Source organism: Rhineura floridana, chromosome 5 (genome assembly GCF_030035675.1).
Source record: "Rhineura floridana isolate rRhiFlo1 chromosome 5, rRhiFlo1.hap2, whole genome shotgun sequence".
Classification (NCBI taxonomy): domain Eukaryota; kingdom Metazoa; phylum Chordata; class Lepidosauria; order Squamata; family Rhineuridae; genus Rhineura; species Rhineura floridana.
Genome location: NC_084484.1, coordinates 157343703 through 157364442, shown reverse-complemented (window position 1 = coordinate 157364442; position 20740 = coordinate 157343703). Strand labels below are relative to the sequence as shown.

General features: G+C 43.4%; 2 protein-coding genes across 3 annotated transcripts in view; one reads left to right on the top strand and one right to left on the bottom strand.

Moving 5' to 3' along the window:
* Positions 1-20740, bottom strand: part of MICU2 (mitochondrial calcium uptake 2) — a 119314-nt gene that overhangs the window by 38120 nt on the left and 60454 nt on the right. For both annotated transcript variants that reach the window (XM_061628562.1, XM_061628561.1), the window contains exons 3-5: positions 11855-11886; positions 11668-11743; positions 7754-7801 (exon numbers count right to left, since the gene is read on the bottom strand). In XM_061628562.1, coding sequence (XP_061484546.1) covers positions 7754-7801; positions 11668-11743; positions 11855-11886 — 156 coding nt within the window. The remainder of the gene's footprint in view (positions 1-7753; positions 7802-11667; positions 11744-11854; positions 11887-20740) is intronic.
* On the top strand, positions 13182-18985 carry LOC133385742 (properdin-like). The gene is made up of 3 exons (XM_061629327.1): positions 13182-13221; positions 16129-17128; positions 18967-18985. The coding sequence occupies exons 1-3, from the start codon at positions 13182-13184 to the stop codon at positions 18983-18985; spliced, it is 1059 nt and encodes a 352-aa protein (XP_061485311.1).

Genomic DNA, 20740 nt, shown 5'->3' with positions numbered 1-20740 from the left:
ACTCCATGCTACAGAATTCACCTGAGCCTCTGAAGACAAAGTGAAATCATGGGGGACCCTCAAGCTGCAAACCTGTTCCTTCATCCCCATCCAGAACTTATTAAATGCCATCTCCCTAAATGAGAGAACTGTCTACTCAATAGGACATCTCCAGTAAAATTTGGTTGCATTTGTTTTGTCTTTTTTATGTTGCTGAAAGCTGCTTTGGATGCCTGGGGGGGGGATAAAACCCCACTTAATACTGAGATGATTCCGTGGGACAGTGGGAGGGGGTAGAAGAAGCAAACCTGTGGCAGCTGCTTTGAATAATCCAGTAGCTTCTGATAAACTAGGGTTTCATAAATATATACTTCAGAACTATGAAGTATCAAGAATGAATTGAAATGGGAAACCTGTTAGATGCAGATGGAGATACTAGCACCTGTTGACATTTTCTTTCGAAATGATGGATATGATAACTTAACACAAGAGGAGCAATGGATTTTCCTCCATAGACAGAGACCCCTTTGTTTACGACATTCAGTCAATTTGAAATACCAAAGAAATAATATCATTCAGTTCTTTGAAAAAGAGTGAGAAAGAGTTTGCTTTGATGCCACTTAGCTTCCTCCTTTTTTAAGGTACCAACACTGGCTACCTCTTAGCACAAGCCACAGCAACACACAAGACACATTGCCATTTAGTGCCAAACGTTATTAATAAAACATTGCATAGGAAAATTAGTGCTGCAACAGGCATGTTTATATTTAAGAAATATAAATGCACATTAAAAAAGTAAAACTTTGTTTAAGATGGGCTTGCAAAGCACCTACCACAATTAAATTTTGGGGTAGGAACAGTTTGTGCCTTTCCCCCCCTGAGGTGTTTAACATCTGCTTGGCTTAAAATGTGTCTCCTCTGAACAAACTGGAGACACGCAACTACACAAAAAGGATGAAAGGCTTCAGCATTAGTGCCCATTCCAGAACAGTCATTGGGGAAACAAACCATTATAAACATACTATTGGAGGCTGTATGCTTCTGAATACAGCAGGGCTCCGCTTTTCGGCGTTCCGTTAATATGGTGCCAGCTGGGTGATCAGCTGGGGGGGGCTGGAGCTCCCCGCACTCCAGCTGATCATGCCTGAGGAGGGAAAGTTCAGCTGCACCTCGCTACAGCCAATCTTCTCCTCTTCTGGCGCGATCAGACTCCCGCTGGAGCTGATTGCGCCCAAGGAGGGGAAGATCTGATCCTCCTCTGGTGCAATCAGTGGGTTAGGTTCCAGACCCCCGCACTACAGCTGATCCACTTTCAGGCGGGGGTCTGGAACCTAACCTGCCGTATGAGTGGGGCCCTATTGTACCAGCTGCTGAGAATCACAGATAGGGAGATTGCACTCAAGTCCTGCTTGTGGGCTTCCCATAGGCATCTGGCTGGCCACTCTGAGAAAATGATGCTAGACTTGCTAGGCCATTGGCCTGGTCCAACAGGCTTTTCTAATGCTCTTACAATGCTCTTAAAAATTAATGAAGGCATAATATTTTATTAAAATGCAGTACTTGATATCTTGGGGCCAGTGCAAATATTTCTTTGCCCACAGAATTCAACGCAGGCCTCAAACTTGCACATCCCCCGCAGGGCCAGTCCCAAAGGGCAGCCAGGTTGGACCCTGGCTGAGGGCCCCTGGAGCCACAGAGGCCCTTGAGGGGCCTCCCAATAGGATAGGGGAGGAGTAACGCTTCTTTTTCGTGATCCGCGGCAAAGTAGCTGCCGCGGATCACAGAGAGAGAGCTTCTTCCGCCCACCCGTCTCTCCTATCTTTTGAGGCTGAGTGGGCTGTGTGCACAGGACTGCCATTAACCAAGATGGCATGCAAGGTTTTCCTAAGGGGCTGAAGCCTCTGGCGCCATCTTGACTGAAGGCAGCAATGCGTGAATGTAGCAGTCCATGCAGCTGCAAAAGACAGGAGAGACGGAGCCGGCAAACGGGCAGGCGGAAGAAGCTGCACAGACACAGGCTGTGCCTGTGTTAGAATTGCTTTTAATATGTTTTCTTTAATAATATGTTTTTAACCCTTTTTTAAAAAGAATATGTTTTTAAAGCTTTTTTAAAAAAATGTTTTTATCCTTGTTTTGTTTTAATGTATTTTATGGTCTTTTATGATGTTTTAAAGTGTTTTTAGTGTTTTTGTTTGCCGCCCTGGGCTCCTGCTGGGAGGAAGGGCGGGATATAAATAAATAAAAAATAAAAAAAGAAGCTCCCTCCCTGCGAGAGACAGGTAGGCGTGTGCATGTGCACATGTGTGCGTGTGCTTGTGTGTGTGTGTGAGCATGTGAGCATGTGCGCACACACACAAGGGCCCCGGCATGTCTGGAGCTGGCCCTGAATTCCCCCCCCCCTTTGACATGGGAAGATGCTAACAAGTGAACTGGGAGATCTTGTGTTTATTTAAATGCAGGTTCTTTCTAGAAAGAATGAATGAAAGAACGAACAAACACTGTCTCCCACAAGGCCAGGGAGTTCTTCTCAAGGGATTGGAGAAGGGGCAGAGAGGAAGCATGCACGTCCAGGACCCACTCCGAATCTCAACCCTGGTGGGATCCCAAGGGTGAGGGGGACGCCACTGAATCTCACGTATTTGTTAAAGTATCTTGACCCTGCTGTTCAACCAAAAGGGCTCCCAGACCAGTTTACATGTGATTCATAATGATACAAGTCAGTCCCAGCCCAGAGACTTACTATCTATTTGACACAAAAGAAAAAGGGGGGGGGAGGAAAACAGCAAAACTGGGCACCAATTCTGAAAGTTAAATGGTAGTTCTTATAATGACCAGATGGAATGGAGACTGTTCAGGGAGAGGAGGAGCCGCCTGACGGAGCTGGTCTTTCAGCAGAGTCCATGGAATGGCCCTCTTCTCCCTCTCCTGCAACTTAATTGTTCAGCTGCATGAGTACCCTATGTAAATTGGCATAATTTTCAAATCTGCTTTAAATGAACCATTGTGTATTTAGCCATAACCATTTCTTTTTTTTTTTTTTTTTTCAATAATTTTTATTCAGATTTTCATAAAACATACAAGACAAAATCATAAAACATTCAAAGACAAAAAACAAAATCAAAAATAGTTAAACAAAAAGAAAAAAAGAAAAGAAGAAAAAAAAAACAAAAATAAAAAATAAAGAGTAAAATATTGACTTCCCATTTGTCAAAGATCAAATCAGTTATAAGTCTATAATATATAGCAATCCTGTCTCTTAAGTCATATTATAAAATCACTTTCCTCCAGTAGTTATCTTACTTAATCATCAAATCTCATAAACATTACTTTATTCTTTCCACAAAAAGTCAAAGAGAGGTTTCAATTCTTTAAGAAATATATCTATCAATTTTTTTTTTCCAGATAAGCATATCGATTAATCCATCTCATTACTAATTATGATAATCTTATTGTCATAACCATAGTCAAAATAAACATTTCAATTAATCCATCACATCAGAATCTGTTAGGTTCAGTAATTTCAGTAGCCATTGTTCTATTATCTCTATTAGTTCCATTTTCCATCTTCCATCTTCAGTAGTCTTGTTAAGTCCAGTAATTTCAATATCCAATCTTCCATTATCAGTATTCCATAATAATCTTGCTGTCAAAGCCATAGTCATATAATAAGAGTCTGATGGGAATTACCTCTATCCCAAATATTTTCTTGCCATCCATTCTGAATAAGTTGCTGAAATACTGCTGTAAAATCATATCTCTGTTCTTTTTTTCAAAATACACTGGGTCATCTCTTAAAAGTTTTTCCATTGTCACATGGCTGCAGTTAATTCCATAGATTTTCTCTATATTGGGCTCCATCACATCATTCCAGTCCAGAAGATAATCCATGCCATTGATAACTTTATCTCTAGAATCTTCATTAATTTCTTCAGAGATAACATTGAGTTCCAAACAATAGATTTTATTTCTAAAGTCCATAGACTCCAAATCTTGTTCCTGTTCCACGTTTGTTCCAATCTCCGGGATCTCCTCTCTCACAGGGACCCCTATTCCAGTCTCCAGGGTCTCCTCTCTCACAGGGACCCCTATTCCAATCTCCGGGGTCTCCTCTCTCACAGGGACCCCTTCCAGGGTCACCTCTCTCACAGGGACCCTTATATCTTTAATCTCCTGCTTCATTTTACTCAATTCAATTTTCGTTATCTCAATCTCATTCATTATTCTCTGAAACATAGTTATTTCCAGATTCTCAGCCACTTTCTTAATTGCCATTTTAAAAGAAAAATATAGGAAAACCACTTCTTATTTCAGCAACAATTGGGTTAATACTCCAAACTTGGTGACATCACAGTATAAACAGAGCAGACAGCCTTATCTCTCCAATAGTTAAGTAAACAAAATGCAGTTCCCAGGATCGAAGCAATTAATGGCAATCGTCAAGAAACAGATTCGTCAAAATAAAATAGACCAAAAAGAGAGTAGTCTCAAAACAGTATAATATTTTTCAAAATAAAAATCTGGAATAGAAATCCCTCTTCTGTGTGTATCTTTAGAATGCAAATCCAGGACAGCTTTTTGCAACAAAAACAGAGATAAGCTATTAATTAGTGCGTAGCAGAGAGAAGTTACGGCTCCCCAGTGAGATGTCAAAAACCGATCAATCTGGCAAATCTCTTTTAAACAGCAACAATTTAAGTCAAGTAAAAGAAAAATATAGAAAGAAGGGTGCTTGCCTGTTAGTGCGTTCTCTCTTAGAAGATAAGATGAACGTTCGCTTTAACAGATAGAGCTTGCTGTTGAAAATCCGTCCCACCTTCGTCGGCTGGACCTCGTCCCATAAATTAATGAGATCTGGTCGTCCCAACAAAAATAGGCTTTGAGGTTAATCTCTTCGTTTCTCCCTACCCGGGAGAAGTTTAATCAGTCAAAAAAAAAAGAAAAAACTGACTGATATATCTGAATAAGCTTCTTTTGAGGCAGGAGCCCGTCTCAAAAGCAGGCACAGGCTAAGTCACCCTTCCCGGAAGTCAGCCATAACCATTTCTATAATTGCTTTATTTTGAAATCTGCTACGATTACTCACAAAAATATTATTCACAATCAGAAAAGGGCACTTTACTGGAGAGAAGCAAGAGTATAAAGCAAGACATTCTTTTCAGAATGCTAAAAAAATAAGTACAGTTTTCTGAAAAAAGAGGCCCATAAAGGCTTAGTGTGATATCGTACAGAGGATACAAGATACAAGATATCTTAATACAAGATATGGCAGCACTGGAGGGTCAATACTATTCAGCCAGAAGGAGCATATATTTCTTCTATGTATTAGCTTCATAGTGACTTTACAGAGACCCTTGTAAAACATGTTTATGTGGTTGCATAATTCTCCCTCATTTTGATTTGGCCACTTAGTGATTCTCCAGAACCTGAACTTTCATTTTATAAAAGCCAACAAAAACACAATCCTTAGCTTTTATAGCAGTTCAGCTAACCTTCAAAACATGACTCAAGAGTAATTAAAACTACAAATTCCAAGTCCAAGCCAGCCTAAAAATAATAGCCCTTAAGAATCATCTACCTACCGCTATTTTATTTCAGAAGAGCTTTAGCCTCACTGGACACCAGCTTTGCTTCATGGTCCCAGTAATCCCACCAAGGGCTACACATTCACAAATAGGACTGGATATGTTGCAGAATCATGCCCCTACCACAGAGGCTGATGAGTTACAATAAACAGAAGACTAGGTTACAAAATACCCGAGCAACTGTCTCCATGGTGGTTTCCACACAAGTCCAGTAACATGTAAAGCGTCCACTCATGTGCTTATAGAAGAAGCGTTACTCACTGCTGGCCTGTGTGGGAAAGAGAGGCAGCAGCAACCATGCTGCTCATAGGAATACTGGAAACTGCCTTATATCTGCTTGGAGATTTGTCCATATAACCTCGTATTGTCTACTCTGGATAGCAGTGGCTATCCAGGGTCTGTGGCATCACTGGCTAAATTATTCTTTTTAAATCAAGAAGATTGAACCTGGAATTTTCTGCATACCACTGAGTTGGTTTTATCCCCAAATGTGTTCAGGTAATGTGTAGGGCGTATCTAGGTATAGATTTTGGTCCTTAATTCCAAGATTCATAGGGACACAGGAAGCTGCCTTATGCTGAGTCAACACTATTGGTCCATCTAGCCCAGTATTGGTTACATTGACTGGCAGCAACTCACCAGGGTTTTAGGCAGGGACTCTTTCCCAGCTCTACCTGGAGATTGAACCTGGGACCTTTTGCATACAAAGCAGATGCTCTACCACTGAGCTATGGCCCTGCCCCTACGGCTTTCATCTGCCACTACTGAATACTTCTTGAATATTCAAGCATATGAATATGAATTCAGGCATACAAAAATTACTCTGACAAAACCTGTACCTCACTTGCTCTTTGAACCCTGAGCTTGGTCTAGTTCTTTCTCACCTCTCCTCAGTTGCTATATTTCATATTGTAGCATTAGGCTAGGCAGTAAAGTGATATGGGTGTCTATCAAAATCAATAAGAACATTTACAGTTCTGGAATTCATCTGCAACTGTTTGCTCACGTGAGTAGCAAGCAAAACAGAAAAGACTAACAATGTCATTAGATTGCATTAAAGGAGGAAAGATTGCAAATAAAAATGGAAAATCCTACCCTAATGATGCTAGCAAAACCCAGGGGAGCCTCAGTAGGTGCCAGGGAAGGTTTCTAAGGGCGGCACCATGGCACCCACAGGAACCTTTACCCCTTAATAAATAAATAAGTATTTGAAATGGAAATGCACTGCCTTCAAGTCGATCCCGACTTATGGCGACCCTATGAATAGGGGTTTCATGGTAAGCGGTATTCAGAGGTGGTTTACCATTGCCTTCCTCCGAGGCTGAGAGGCAGTGACTGGCCCAAGGTCACCCAGTGAGCTTCATGGCTGTGTGGGGATTCGAACCCTGGTCTCCCAGGTCGTAGTCCAGCACCTTAACCACTACACCACACTGGCTCTAAATAAGTCTTTAAGGTGCTACAATACTCTTCATTGTTCATTAGTTACTGACATGCAGAAACCAAACTGTTGTCAAACGACACCATATCAATTTGACTTTCAGTTTTCCTTGTAACTAGAGAGGCAACTGGATGCTGCTCCAGGCTGCGATTACGAATGACAGCAGCTAGTAATGCGTGCCTCAGGATGAAGTGAGCATTATGGCTCCCAAGTTCTTTCAAGTCGCTTTCCACCCTTCTCGCACCCTGTAAGCTTCAATCCCCTCTCCTTCCCTATCTCAGCTGTAGCAGTCCTAGGCACTGGAGTGGGACCTGGGGGGAAGAGGAGAAATCTCTGTCTTTTCTCCCCTCCTGCTGCCACCACCTGAGCCACAGCAACAGCAAGGAAAGTGGGTGGGTGGAGGAAGGAACTTGGAGGATTGTAGGTGAATGGAGGCTTAAAAGCAGTACAGAGCCCCATCACTTCTCTAGGTCTAAACCAGAACCTGTTCCACCCCCCACATCTTCTTGGAGCAAGGCAAACTATTTTCCAGTTTGTGAAGAAATTGTTCAGTCAGTTCCAAGCCTATTTCAGGAGAACGGAGCGAGAGGGATCTGTTACTCATCACTATTCTTAAAAGTTATTTTCTTTATTGACTGAACTTTTTTAGTTGGTATTTATGTTATTCTAAAAAAACTTTAGTGGATATGGAAGCTAATAATAGTGGTTAATATTCTTCGTACTACAATGTACACCAAAGTAGCAAAATACTTACTTGTGAGTATTGTCAGCAAAAACAGGTACTCTGTATAGGAGATCAATCCTGAAGCAAAACAACAGTAAAATGTGAACACTGCAGAATTCAGGATCAGCACACTGATGAAGCTTCGTGATCAATCACATCTGTAAAGATTCTTCAATTCAACACAGCATATCAACTAAGGAAATAGTAGCTATTATTTGTCAAGTCAGATTTTTCTGTTCTCAGTTCTAGTGCTCTGTCAGTGAACTTCTTATTCTACAATCCCTATCATGTTGACGTCTCATTACCAGACTTGGGTTTATTTGGCATTAATAAAAGGTCTGCACTAAATCTTTGGATTTTTACAGAAAATATTCAGTATTTATACGAAGGATGAATAAATTAAGTGTGCTTTGTCATATTTAGTACCTGGGAGGGGAGCTACTCTAATATTACTCTGAAGGATCAAAGTATTTCATCCTTTGGCAGTCTTAGAAAAGCGAAGACCAGATTTTCTCTAAGTCTCAAGGGGAATATGGCAACACAAAGCTGCCAAGCTGCTAGATTGCACTGATAGGGCTGCTGGGCCCAGAGCCAAGAAGAGGCTTCACTTAAAAAAGAAAAAGAAAGGAAGTCTGAACACGTCCTTTCTGCAAGGTGAACGTGTTTTTTTCTCTTCCTTTTTGAAGGAAAATTCCAGCATCTCCCTTTGAAAGGCCGACTTAAGAGCCTGAACAAACGCGAAGATGCGACAGTGTCAAAATAGCAACATGCCAGCTAAAGATAGAGAAGTATATAAAGAAGGATGGTTTCAACAAAAGAATCTGAAGCATCCCTCCTGTAAGAGTAAGATTTTTTTGAGTGGCCTCACATGAATATTTTTTTTAAATCAAGCTACTTTTAACATGTGAACTAAATACCATCCCGCATAATGGAAGAATCTGTTGAAAGCAGATGTTTGCATTCCACTATTAACAGGGAAACCATCTGTGTAATTTACATTTAGCTAGTTGATAGGCAAAGAGTCCCCCCTTTATTACTTTCATATTAAAACAATCCCCAGTCACTGTGCTCTGCCAGTGACAATTTAAGTGACAATTGAATTTAGATAGTTAATATTTTAAGAATGGTTTCTCGGATTAGCTTATGCAGCCTAGGTCGCAGGATAAATATTAGGAGTTTTATATCCAGCCTTAAGAACTCACTGTGCGGTATATGGTAAGGCGTTTTTCTTTCTGTATCAGCCTCATCATTTGACAGAAGCAGGAGGAATAAAAGTGGCCACTCTTCTGTGTAAGGTTACAGTGCACATTATAACATTGTGCCAGCAGTTTTCTGTGTGTTCCTCCCAAAGGGCTTGTGCAATGTTTCAAAGCCCATAACTTCATTGGCAGGACTGATTGCAAGGGTCTTTTTCCAGCACTCCGGGGACCTTGGCACATTATTGTGGTCCTCTAAACATTACACGAGTGCCATGGGATGAACCCAAGAACAAGTGCTTCCCATGGTGATCCTGTAACGTTTAAAGGGTGCACCCATCTCTCTAATGATTTTAATTTAACTTTGGGGTTTCTGCTAATTTTGCACCCTGAGTGTTAACAACTTTTCTTTACAACTTTTTTGTAGCTGGATGAGGTAACTGAATTCACAGTTAGTTCCATTTCACAGAATTGGAAGTGAAAGCAGATAGGAATTTGGCCACTGCTGAGCAGAAACTTAAACTTGTGCCTCAGTTCAAATCTAACAATCCTCAGGACCATACTGTGGTTAGATTCCATTCATATCTGTATTGGATTTGAAATTGTTTTTATATATGCAATTGTTTTAAATATGTAATTGTTTTATATATGTTTTGTTGTTAAATCACTTCAAGGTATTTCATAGGAACCAATTCACAAATGGAAAAACAAGGCCCACAGTAGTTCTGATTAATGATTACCAACAGCTAGCTCCCTACGTGGAACAGGTGTCATGTAGTATGCTTATAAGCAGTTTTCACATGACTCCTGGCTTTTTGAATTGATCTCCTCTCAGTGAAATATACTGTTTTATACTTCAAAGAGTGGATTTCCTTGCTATTTAGAGCTTGAAAGTACAGACCTGCAAGAGGCTATTGACAGGAAAGAGGCACCAATTTTCTTTTTCTACACCTACTTCAGGATTTTAAAAGAAACAAAACAAAAAAACAAAGCTATAACTTAGTTTACATTTTTTTCTGTCTGTGGCTGATAATATTAGTGTCAACATACATCAGGCTGACTCAAAGCACATTTTTACTATAGAATCAATTCCATAATTCATCTCAGTTTCTACTTAGCTACGCCACAGAGAGTTTATCCAATGTTAAATTGAATTCCCTTTTGGAATGTGTTTTAATTCCAAAATGACCAGCAGAATTTATTTTATTAAAAAGATTATAAAGGTACAATGGGAACACTAATCATATAAAAGAAAAGAAAAAGAATCACATATCCATGTGATCACAATCCACGTAATACAACTTTCACACAGTGGATGTTGATGTTGCAGTACAAGTGAACCAGACAACCTTTTAGTTTGAGTATAATTACTTTCCAACTTTTATAGCAAAGAGCACTAAAAACGGAAGTAAGATTATACTTGCATTTATCAATATTAGAAAATACTCAGAAAATATACAATTCAAAGTAAAGACATTCTACTTGGAAGCATAATTGTCTTCAACCCAAACCCCGTGAAAGCTCATGCTTTGGGTAGCTATTGGGGAAAAGGCAAATCTAAAGTTTTCATATAAAAGCCATGGATTCCCAAGTTCTACATGCTTACAAATATGGATTTCTTGCTTTGGAAAAATCCATAATGTTTAAATATTGAAGCTCCAGAATTAGATAAAAGTGAAGTGTCTTAGAGAGGGAGTGGGGGTGGCAGTCAAAATACATTCAAAAAGGTGCTGAAAAAGCAAACTATAGTTATAAGAAACTTGGTGATTCCATGCAATATCTACCTTTCAAATAAGCAGCTCTATAAAGTGGAGTATCATCATGGTAACTGAAGATAATCTAGGATCCTACAGAAATGATATGCCTGGACAAAGATCATAGATTCACACAAGTCCTAAGACTATGTAAATTGGAATTAGAAGAACCAAGGACACAATTTAATGTTATCTCTGCTTGTATACGTGTTCGGACATGTTCTCTTTCCTTATATGGACTTTAATTCTTAGTTTTATGTCCTCCTTCAGAGCACGAATCAAACAGCAGAGAATCAGAGCTTATGCGTATCACTTCTTTGTGCCAGTGTTTACAGGGTATACTCCCTCTGTGTTTCTGGAGTTGGCTTGCCAGATCCCAAGCTAGATCACCTTTTAAGATCTGGATCATCTCCTACTATTCATGCAGTTGAGGGTCCATCTACCTTCTCTTGCACTTCCCCCCAATGGAATTACAATAAGTTACCAAAGCCGTTTCACAACCTTCTCTGGGTTGTGATGGCTATCAAAAGTAATGCATGCAAGTCACATACCAAATTCAAGATAAATCTTTTGAGGACCCAACTAATTTCAGGTCTTCTCTAGTACCAGCTAGTCAAGGCATGGAGCACAAATCAATTTAATGGTATCCCAAGGTAACAGTAGCCCAGGGAACCTAACTGATCCCATAGTTTCCTAACACACTTCAAAAATGATGTTTAGAATTCTTGCCCTCCACCATCTGTTTCCTCACCTCAAAAAATGAACCATAAATCTTCCAAATTTTCCTACGTGCTAACCATAGTTCTTTGGGGGACCTAATGAATTTGTAAATATGTCTCCCTTTTCCAGACTTCTGTTCCCAGTCTTGCAAATGGCTAGAACAGCTTGAAGCAAATAATTTCTTGCAGTCTGGAAATCAAGTAGAATTTCCTGACCGTATGACTTCATGTTTAAGAATCAAGAGTTTCCCTTAAAAACAAATTCCACTAATTACCTTTATCTCCGAGGTCTCTAAAAAAAGTTGGCCCTGGTTTAGTCTTTGCAACGTTTGAAAGTGCAGAATCTACCTCCTTTGAACAAACAAAATAAATACCAAGTTAGTAGTGAAAGAAGAATCCATTAAAACAAGTAGCAGAAAGAACAAGCACTCTCTTGAAAAACAACAGGAGCACTTTGCTTACCTTTTTTGTCAGTTTCTTGGCTAAAGTTTTACCTGTAAAAGAAAAAAAACACACTCAATCATCTCCAAGTCAAAACTTTGATCAAGTTCTGTGGCATTTCTTCAGATTTTCTTTTTATGGGGAAAATGGAAGTAATATGAAACAGAACAAAGCTGCCAGCTTCAAAATATTCTAATTCCCACAATGCTCAGGAAAGCACAGTGTTCAAAACTAATAGGAACAGCCTGTTCAAACGTTCCTGCAATACAGAACGAAACTAAAATAAAAATAAACTTTTAGGTATTTCTTATCCTTTTTATCGACTTTACATTCCACATATTGGATTACCTGTTGTGCTTAAAACCAAGATAACAAAAGGAAGTCGTCATAGGGCAATAAGAGGTTTATCAAAGCACTTTAGAGTAAAAGACCACCACTATTGTTTTGGGTGGGAGCAGAGCCAAATGACAATGAGGTATTGGGCCACGTCCCTTCATGCTTTGTTCTCACCCCCCCCCCAGGCATCCTCCCACTATGGTGGCATATACCATCTGTGCAGGAGATGCTCCATTCTCTTCCTCCTCTACTGCCTTGCTGCTGCAATAGTGCCAAAGCAATGAGTGACAACTAGGTAAATCATGTAGGAAGCGGGCCTAGTGTGGCATACATATAAAACATGGATCCAATTAAATACAGACTTATGCACGGTTTATCCTTCATGAAGGAGAAGTGGAACAGCCCCTATGCCTTCCCCAACCTGGTGCTTCCCCAATGCTGTTGGACTACAATTCCCATTATCCCTGATTACTGGCTATGCTGGTTGGGACTGACAGGAGTTGGGAGTTCAATATCTGGAGCCAGCAGGCTGGGGAAGGCTGTTAGGTAGGCTTCACATTACTTTCAGAGCACATTGTTTGTGGGTGAAGCTAGCATCTTTCTCTTCCTGACGTTAAGTGTGGACAAATGAAGGTGTACACAGGAAGGCAATTTCTACAAGCAGAGCAGGGTGTAGAGCTGTGCTTGTTTTTCAGAAATTTGAGCTGTCTCTGTGTCTCTACACGAAAACTATCCTTCAAGACCAGATAAGATTAGTGAGGAATAAGGAGCAGTGTTCCTTCCTGCTCCCAAACGTAACTCTTAAGGGGCTAAGGGGGCGGGTCGAAAGTTTCTGGAATACTGTGTATATCTTGCAACCCTAGAACCTTCAGAAGCGAAGGGACAAATTTACTTTCCCCATAAAGACTAGTCAAAGGGAGGCCAACCCATCCGCTCTCTGAGGAAGGCACTAGCTTTTATCCCCACTGCACACTGACCTCAAATATAGCCCTTTCCCCCCTTATAGAAATATATGGCAGTTATTCACATATGGGAGAAAAGGGTGCACTCAGGTATACCATTGGGAGGGGGCAAAGCCGGCACTCTTGTGACCACAGCCATGAAGATGCAAGCTTGATCCCATATGCATAGCCCTTTCTGGGTTCTGTTTCTTGGTCACACTAGTGAGGATCCTGTAGCTTGTGTGCCGAAGGTGGCCCTCCAGCCTCTCTGTCCTATTCTCCAGACTCTTTCTAGGCCGCAAGCCTCTCTGAGTGCTCCTTTAGTGCTTTTGCCTAGCTGGAGCATTTTTTTTTTTTTAATTATTTCAATTTATATACCGCCCTTAGCAGAATAGCTCTCAGGGCGGTGAACAAACAAGATAAAATACAATATATCATAATAAAAATCATAAAAACATATACAAACAAACAACAAACAACACTACAAAAACACAATACGACAAAAATTAAAAATACGGATTAAAAGATTAAAATGGTTAAGAAAATTAAAATGCCTGGGAGCATAAAAAGGTCTTTACCTGGCGCCGAAAAGATAAAAGTGTAGGCGCCAGGCGTACCTCTTCGGGGAGGCTGTTCCACAACTCAGGGGCCACCACAGAAAAGGCCCTAGATCTAGTAACCACCCTCTGGGCTTCCCGATGGGTTGGTACCCGGAGGAGGGCCTTAGATTCTGAACGAAGTGAACGGGTAGGTTCGTATCGAGAGAGGCGTTCCACAAGGTATTGAGGTCCCACGCCGTGTAAGGCTTTATAGGTAAGAACCAGCACCTTGAATCTCGCCCGGAAGCAAATAGGAAGCCAGTGCAGACGCGCCAAGACAGGTGTTATATGCGAAGACCGACTGGTCCTCGTCAGTAGTCTGGCAGCTGCGTTCTGCACCAGCTGAAGCTTCCGAATTGTCTTCAGGGGCGGCCCTACGTAGAGCGCATTACAGTAATCCAATCTTGAAGTTACCAGAGCGTGAACAACGAAGGCGAGGTCGTCCCTGTCCAGATAGGGGCGTAGTTGGGCTACCAGACGAAGATGGTAAAACGCATTCCGTGCCACCGAGGCCACTTGGGCCTCGAGAGACAGGGAAGAGTCGAGAAGAACCCCCAAACTACGTACCTGTTCCTTCAGGGGGAGTGTAACCCCATCCAGAACAGGGTTAACATCCACCATCTGAGCAGGGAAGGCATTCACTAACAATGTCTCGGTCTTGTCTGGATTGAGTCTCAGTTTATTAGCTCTCATCCAGTCCATTATCGCAGTCAGGCAACGGTTCAGCACATCAACAGACTCACCTGAAGAAGATGAAAAGGAGAAATAGAGCTGCATGTCATCAGCATACTGATGGCAACACACTCCAAAACTCCTGATGACTGCACCCAGCGGCTGCATGTAGATGTTGAAAAGCATGGGGGACAAAACCGACCCCTGAGGGACTCCGCAATGGAGAGTCCATGGTGTCGAGTGATGTTCCCCAAGCACTACCTTCTGGTGACAATCCGCGAAGTAGGAGCGGAACCACTGCCAAGCAGTGCCCCCGACACCCAACTCCGCGAGTCTCCTCAGAAGGATACCATGGTCGATGGTATCAAATGCCGCTGAGAGATCAAGGAGAATCAACAGAGTCACACTCCCCCTGTCCCTCTCCCGACATAGGTCATCATACCGGGCGACCAAGGCTGTTTTGGTGCCAAAACCGGGCCTGAAACCGGATTGAAACGGATCTAGATAATCGGTTTCATCCAAGAGCGCCTGGAGTTGGCTGGCAACCACCCGCTCCAAAACCTTGCCCAGAAAAGGGACATTCGCCACCGGTCTATAGTTGTTTAAATTATCCGGGTCCAAGGAGGGTTTCTTTAAAAGAGGTCTCACTACTGCCTCCTTGAGGCTACCAGGGACCACTCCCTCCCTCAAGGAGGCATTAACCACCTCCTTGGCCCAACCGGTGGTTCCAGCCCTGCCAGCTTTCACTAGCCAAGATGGGCAAGGATCCAGAACAGACGTGGTCGCCCGAACCATTCCAAGCACCTTGTCCACTTCCTCGAGCTGCACCAACTGAAACTCATCCAATAAAGAAAGACAAGGCCGTGCTCTGGACACTTCAATGGATTCATCTGTCACAACATCAGAGTCGAGGTCCCTGCGGATACATGCAATCTTATCTTGAAAGTGTCCAGCAATTTCATTACAGCGGGTCTCAGATGTTTCCATAGTATCGTGGGGGCCAGAGTGTAAGAGTCCTCGCACGACTTTAAAAAGCTCCGCTGGGCGGCTTAAAGATGATCTAACAGAGGCAGCAAAATAGAGCTTCTTTGCTGTCCTTACCGCTTTTGTATACAACTTATTGGTGGCACTTACCAAGGCATGATTGTATCCACTGGGAGTTTTCCTCCATCTGCGCTCCAGCCTCCTCCTCTCATGTTTCATCGCTCTCAGCTCCGGGGTATACCACGGAGCTGTATGAGCTCTACAGCGAAGGGGACGCGCGGGAGCGATCGTGTCAATAGCCCAGGTCATTTCTGTATTCCACAGTGCGACCAGGGCCTCGACAGGAGCACCAGTCCTATCAGCCGGAAAATCTCCCAGAGCCCTCTGAAAACCTACAGGATCCATCCGGCTCCGGGAGCGGATCAACTTAATAGATCCTCCACCTTTGCAGAGGGAAAGAGCCGCTGTAAGTCTAAATCTCAGCAAGCGGTGATCTGTCCATGACAATGGGGTAGATGAAAAACACCCCACCATCAGATCACCATCTCCATGTCCAGTGGCGAAGATCAAATCGAGAGTATGTCCCGACACATGCGTTGGGCCAGTAGAAAATTGAGACAGCCCCATTGTTGTCATGGAGGCAATGAAGTCTGGAGCTGCGCCAGATAAGACAGCCTCGGCATGGACGTTGAAATCCCCCAGTACCAAAAGTCTAGGGGACCTCAAAAGGACCTCCGAGATTATCTCTGTCAGCTCAGCTAAGGAAGCCGATACGGTTTCCAGCTGGGCAGGAATGCTCCCTGCCAGGCCTGCCAGGTAGCTGAGTGGAGTGGATGGTCCCCATGGGGTGCATGCTCCATTTCGTGCAGGGAAGGGGTCCAGCGGCGCAGCCGAACATGCCATGGCCGGGCCTCTGGAGGCACTTGTCAGGAGGGTTCACGCCAGTGGGAAATGCAAACCTGCAGCCTGATGGCCTGTTGTCCTGTGGTGGGAGGCTGGTCAGCATGGAATGCCTGGAGTGCCTGCTCAGTGACCTGCCTCAGAGGGTTGCAGACCAGGGAACGAACTTGCACCAATCCAGTACCAGACTGTGGAGGCACCTGCCTAGGAAGCAGCACGGAAACACTACCATGTGACACCCAGCAAATCTGCCCAACCCATGGAAACTGGGGCAGCTGGGGGAACTGGGAGGCCTGCCCTTCCACCTGCATTCCTGAAGGCTCGGCTCCAAAACCCAGGCAGCAGCGCAGGCGTCAGTGCAACAGCCCCCCGCCTTCCAGAGACCCCTTAGGCAACCGCTGCCAAGGAGATGACCAAGAGCATCGACTCTGCAGTGGATTGCCCTCCTGTCCACAGGACGGCAACTGGGGCAGCTGGAAGCCTTCCAGCTCCTGCTCGGTGACCTGTGGGGTTGGCCGAGTGGTGGAGAAGCGCCTGTGCGACAACCCTGCGCCAAAGCATGGAGGGAGGGGCTGCCTTGGGCCAGACACTCGCAGTCACACCTGCAACACCAAGGTGCCCTGCCCAGATTCAGGCCTCAAGAGATATCGCTGCTGGAGACTCCGTTGCTGTGGTCCATGCTGCCGCCATTGCTGCTGCCTGCCCGCTTACGCGCGGGGCATTGCCATCTTCGCCGAGGTGCCGCGTTGCTGCCGGTGGACCTCACTGTTGCGGACTGTGTTGCTGCCATCGCTGCCGCTGGTTGCGGGCGTCTTCATCATCGCTGAGGGCCGTGCCATTGCCCAGGACACTATCACTGCGGCGTATATCTTTGCCACCTCGCCGCTTTCTTGCTCGCATGTGGCGCTTCTGTTGCTGCTTGGGGCTGTGTTGCTGTCCTGGTGTCCTTGCTGCGGCTTGCCTTTGGATGGGACTTGAGACTGCCATCGCTGCTTGATGAGGATTAACTCATTTTAACGTTTGTTTGGGTGTGTGTGGGGGCTAATGTGGGGTGAATGATTGGTATGTTTGCTTGTTTGTGTGGTTTTGTGTATTTTTAACATGTGCCTGGGAGACAAGATTCCATTCTTCGTGGGGGGGCTGTCGGGGCCCCCGATTAACGTAGTGACAGGTAATGGGAGGTATGGCGTTAGGAGGAGAACAGGCCAGGTAAGGGGAACTCGTCCCAGACAAATTGTGTCTGTGCCTTGTTCCGGTTCTCCTCATATCCACAGGATTGCTGGTTGTCCTATCAGCCAGCTCTTGGATCTCCAAGTGCTGCTTTTGAATGCCAGGTCAGTACATAATAAAACCTCACTTGTCCATGATTTAATTCTGGAGGAGGGTGCCGACCTGGCATGTATAACCAAGACCTGGGTGGCTGATCAGGGAGGAGTTGCTCTTTCCCAGCTTTGGCCACCCGGGTATTTGGTTCAGCACTGTGGTAGATCTGAGGGCCGGGGAGGGGGGGTCGCTGTGGTCTATAGGAGTTCTTTTCCTCTCACCAAGCACCCTGTCCAGACGGCGACTGGTTTGGAATGTCTCCACCTTGTGTTGGGCCAGGGAGACAGACTAGGAATACTGTTGGTGTACCGTCCACCTTGCTGCCCAACAGCTTCCTTAGCTGAGCTGACAGAGATAGTCTCGGAGGTCGCATGTCTCTAATCTGTGATAATGCCTCTTTCTTGCCAGGATGGAGAGCTGTGGGAGGGTGTGTGTAGAATCTTCTGGCTTATGTGTAGCAGGAATGTCACATCTGTTGCTCTACTTACTTTTGCTGATGGCTTCCCAGCCCACCACTGGCATACAGGCCCTGGAAGGTTGCCCATCGGGGAATGTGTCCCTTGGGCTGAAAAAGATTCCCCACCCCTGCACTAGAGTGTGATGCAACGTTGGGCAAGTTGGGCAGAATATGACCTTACACATACTGCTATTAATATGCATGATCCTGTCCAGAATAAAGTGGCCTAACATGAAGCCCTTTGGTCTGATTTGATATGCCTTCTTGCTACACTTTTGCCACCCTATATTAGAATACCCATGAGCACATTTACAACTCAGTTGGGCTTCAATCCTTTAGATGCCCTAATGATGCACAGGGTCCTGTAAGCACAAGAACAACACAGGAGGGAAGTAGCTGGGCTTTGAATACTAGAATTATTTGCAGGTAAAAGGTTCTGCACAATAAGAGACAGAATCAGTTACACAAATGATTATAGGTGCTAGAAAAACCCTATAAAATTGCTTGACATGGGAGCGATGTGAGATTTATGAACAAATGGCAGAGGAGAAAAATGTAAGAGATCTCAACAGTCAGTTATAAATATTACTACTCCAAAGCTGTGCCATTGATTCAGTGAAGCTGCAGTAGAATATATCAATTTTAAGATTTCCGCCCGTGTAAAATTAAATATTTTTTTCGGGTGGGGAGAAAAGAGATAAAAAGTTTCTTGTACCTCCCCTTTTCCACAGTATTCCTAGCTCCTGAATGCAATGGGTATGTGAAAGCTATTTGGCTTGATACTGTATTGTGGCATTCCATTACACTCTTACTGGGAGTCAGTTTACAATATAATCTTGGAATGCATCTGGGGGTTCACACCAAACAGGCTCAGTGAAAGCCTCTGCTTTTCTATGATTTTATCATTTTCACTTTGTGTAGGTATACTCGTCCAAACTAAAGGCCAAATTTCATTATCTTATTTACTGCAATAAAATCTTCAATTCTTTTTAAAATGCAATGTTGATTTTTTTTATTGTTATGAGCATGAAAGGATGGAAACTACTTCAAGCCTCAGATCTTCCAAGCCTGAGCTGGAATTTTGGCTCAGGAAATACACTGAATGTTTTTCAAAACATCCCCACCTTTCTTGGAGATTCCATTATATGGATTTTAAACAATATACAGCAGAACTATGAAGTACTAACCAAGTACAGGCACACTTTATTATAGGCAAAGGGCCATTTTCAGCCTTACAAGTAAAGGTACACATACAAAAATGATTTACCACAGGTCAAGAGAATCAGTGTTATTTGACAATCACACTCACGTCAACAGTAACTATTTTAGCTTTACTTTGCTGTAGGTAGGTGTGGTCTTTTGCCATATACATTTTAACAATAGGCATTTCTGTCATCTGTCATCTCCCTGCACTAATGTTCCAAATAAAACTTGACATCAGTGCTGAATTAGTAGTATTATAATGGTGGTGGATTAAACCAGTGTGCTCTTGCACACAGCTCACACACATTATTTCTATCCAGCTAGAAAGAGCTTACAACTGACAAAAGATGCTTAGAAGGGGGAAAAAACTTTTAAACAACAAAAAAAATCATCATCATCAACTATTAGTTAATGATAAAGTTATAATGCCAAAGGAAACTAGGAAGGTGTTAATTCTTTCCCTGAATTTTCCGTAACTCGATCTTCCCTATTATATAGGTAGAGCAATACTAAACAAACTAGAACTATAGAGCCGAAAAGGTTCCCCACCCCTGCTTTACATTCCCTTCTTTCCTCTCTTAACTTCTTCCTCTCTAGTCTCACTTTTTATCATCATACATTAACCTTTGATCTCCTTCTATTTTCTTTCAGTGGCCCCTCTGTCCCTTTCACCTTGGAGGAAGACCAGGCAGGAAGGACTATGGTGTGCAATTACAAGTATGAGTATGAACTGCAGGGCTGTGGAGTCGGAGTCGTGGAGTCGGGAGCAATTTTGGGTGGAGTCGGAGTCGGTAGAAATGTACCGACTCTGACTCCGACTCCTTCATAAATGGCAAATGTATATTAACTAGTAATAACAAATTTACTGTAGTAAAATGGTAGCACAAGGCATTTCATCAGCACCACGTGAATCCAGAGCTTGGAAAAGTTACTTTTTAAAACTACAACTCCCATCAGCCCCAGGGATTAGGCTTGTGGGAGTTGTAGTTCAAAAAAGTAACTTTTCCAAGCTCTGGATTCACGTGGTGCTGATGAAATGCCTTGTGCTACCATTTTACTACAGTAAATGTGTTATTACTAGTTAATATACATTTCCCATTTATGAAGGAGTTGGAGTCGGACAGTAGAAAAATAGAGGAGTTGGAGTCGGAGTCGAAGGCCTGGCGTACCGACTCCACAGCCCTGGTGAACTGGAGGGGCCAAAAAGTGCAGCAACTCCAGGCACTTCTCTTCTCTCCCTCACTCCGCCCATCCCGTTTACTTCCATCCTTCTGTTCCTTCTTCTCCTTCCCTCATACATGGTTGACCATTGTCATCTTCTTCTCTTCCTTTCGCTTGTTCTCCTCCAACGTTGCATTGTACAGCCTTGGTCTTGCACTGCTCTCTAGTCAACTCCTTCTCCAACATGTGCCTATGTACTGTGCATGTCAGGAGCTGCTGGAATTGGTCCAACCAAAAGGCTATGTTGTAGCCATGGGATGGGCTGTGGTGC

Bases quoted from the DNA above. Each gene is read 5' to 3' on its own strand.
- LOC133385742 (XM_061629327.1), top strand. From the start codon at position 13,182: ATGGCAGTTATTCACATATGGGAGAAAAGGGTGCACTCAG. The intron at 13,222-16,128 runs GTATACCATTGG...AGCTCAGCTAAG, and splicing joins GGAGAAAAGGGTGCACTCAG to GAAGCCGATACGGTTTCCAG.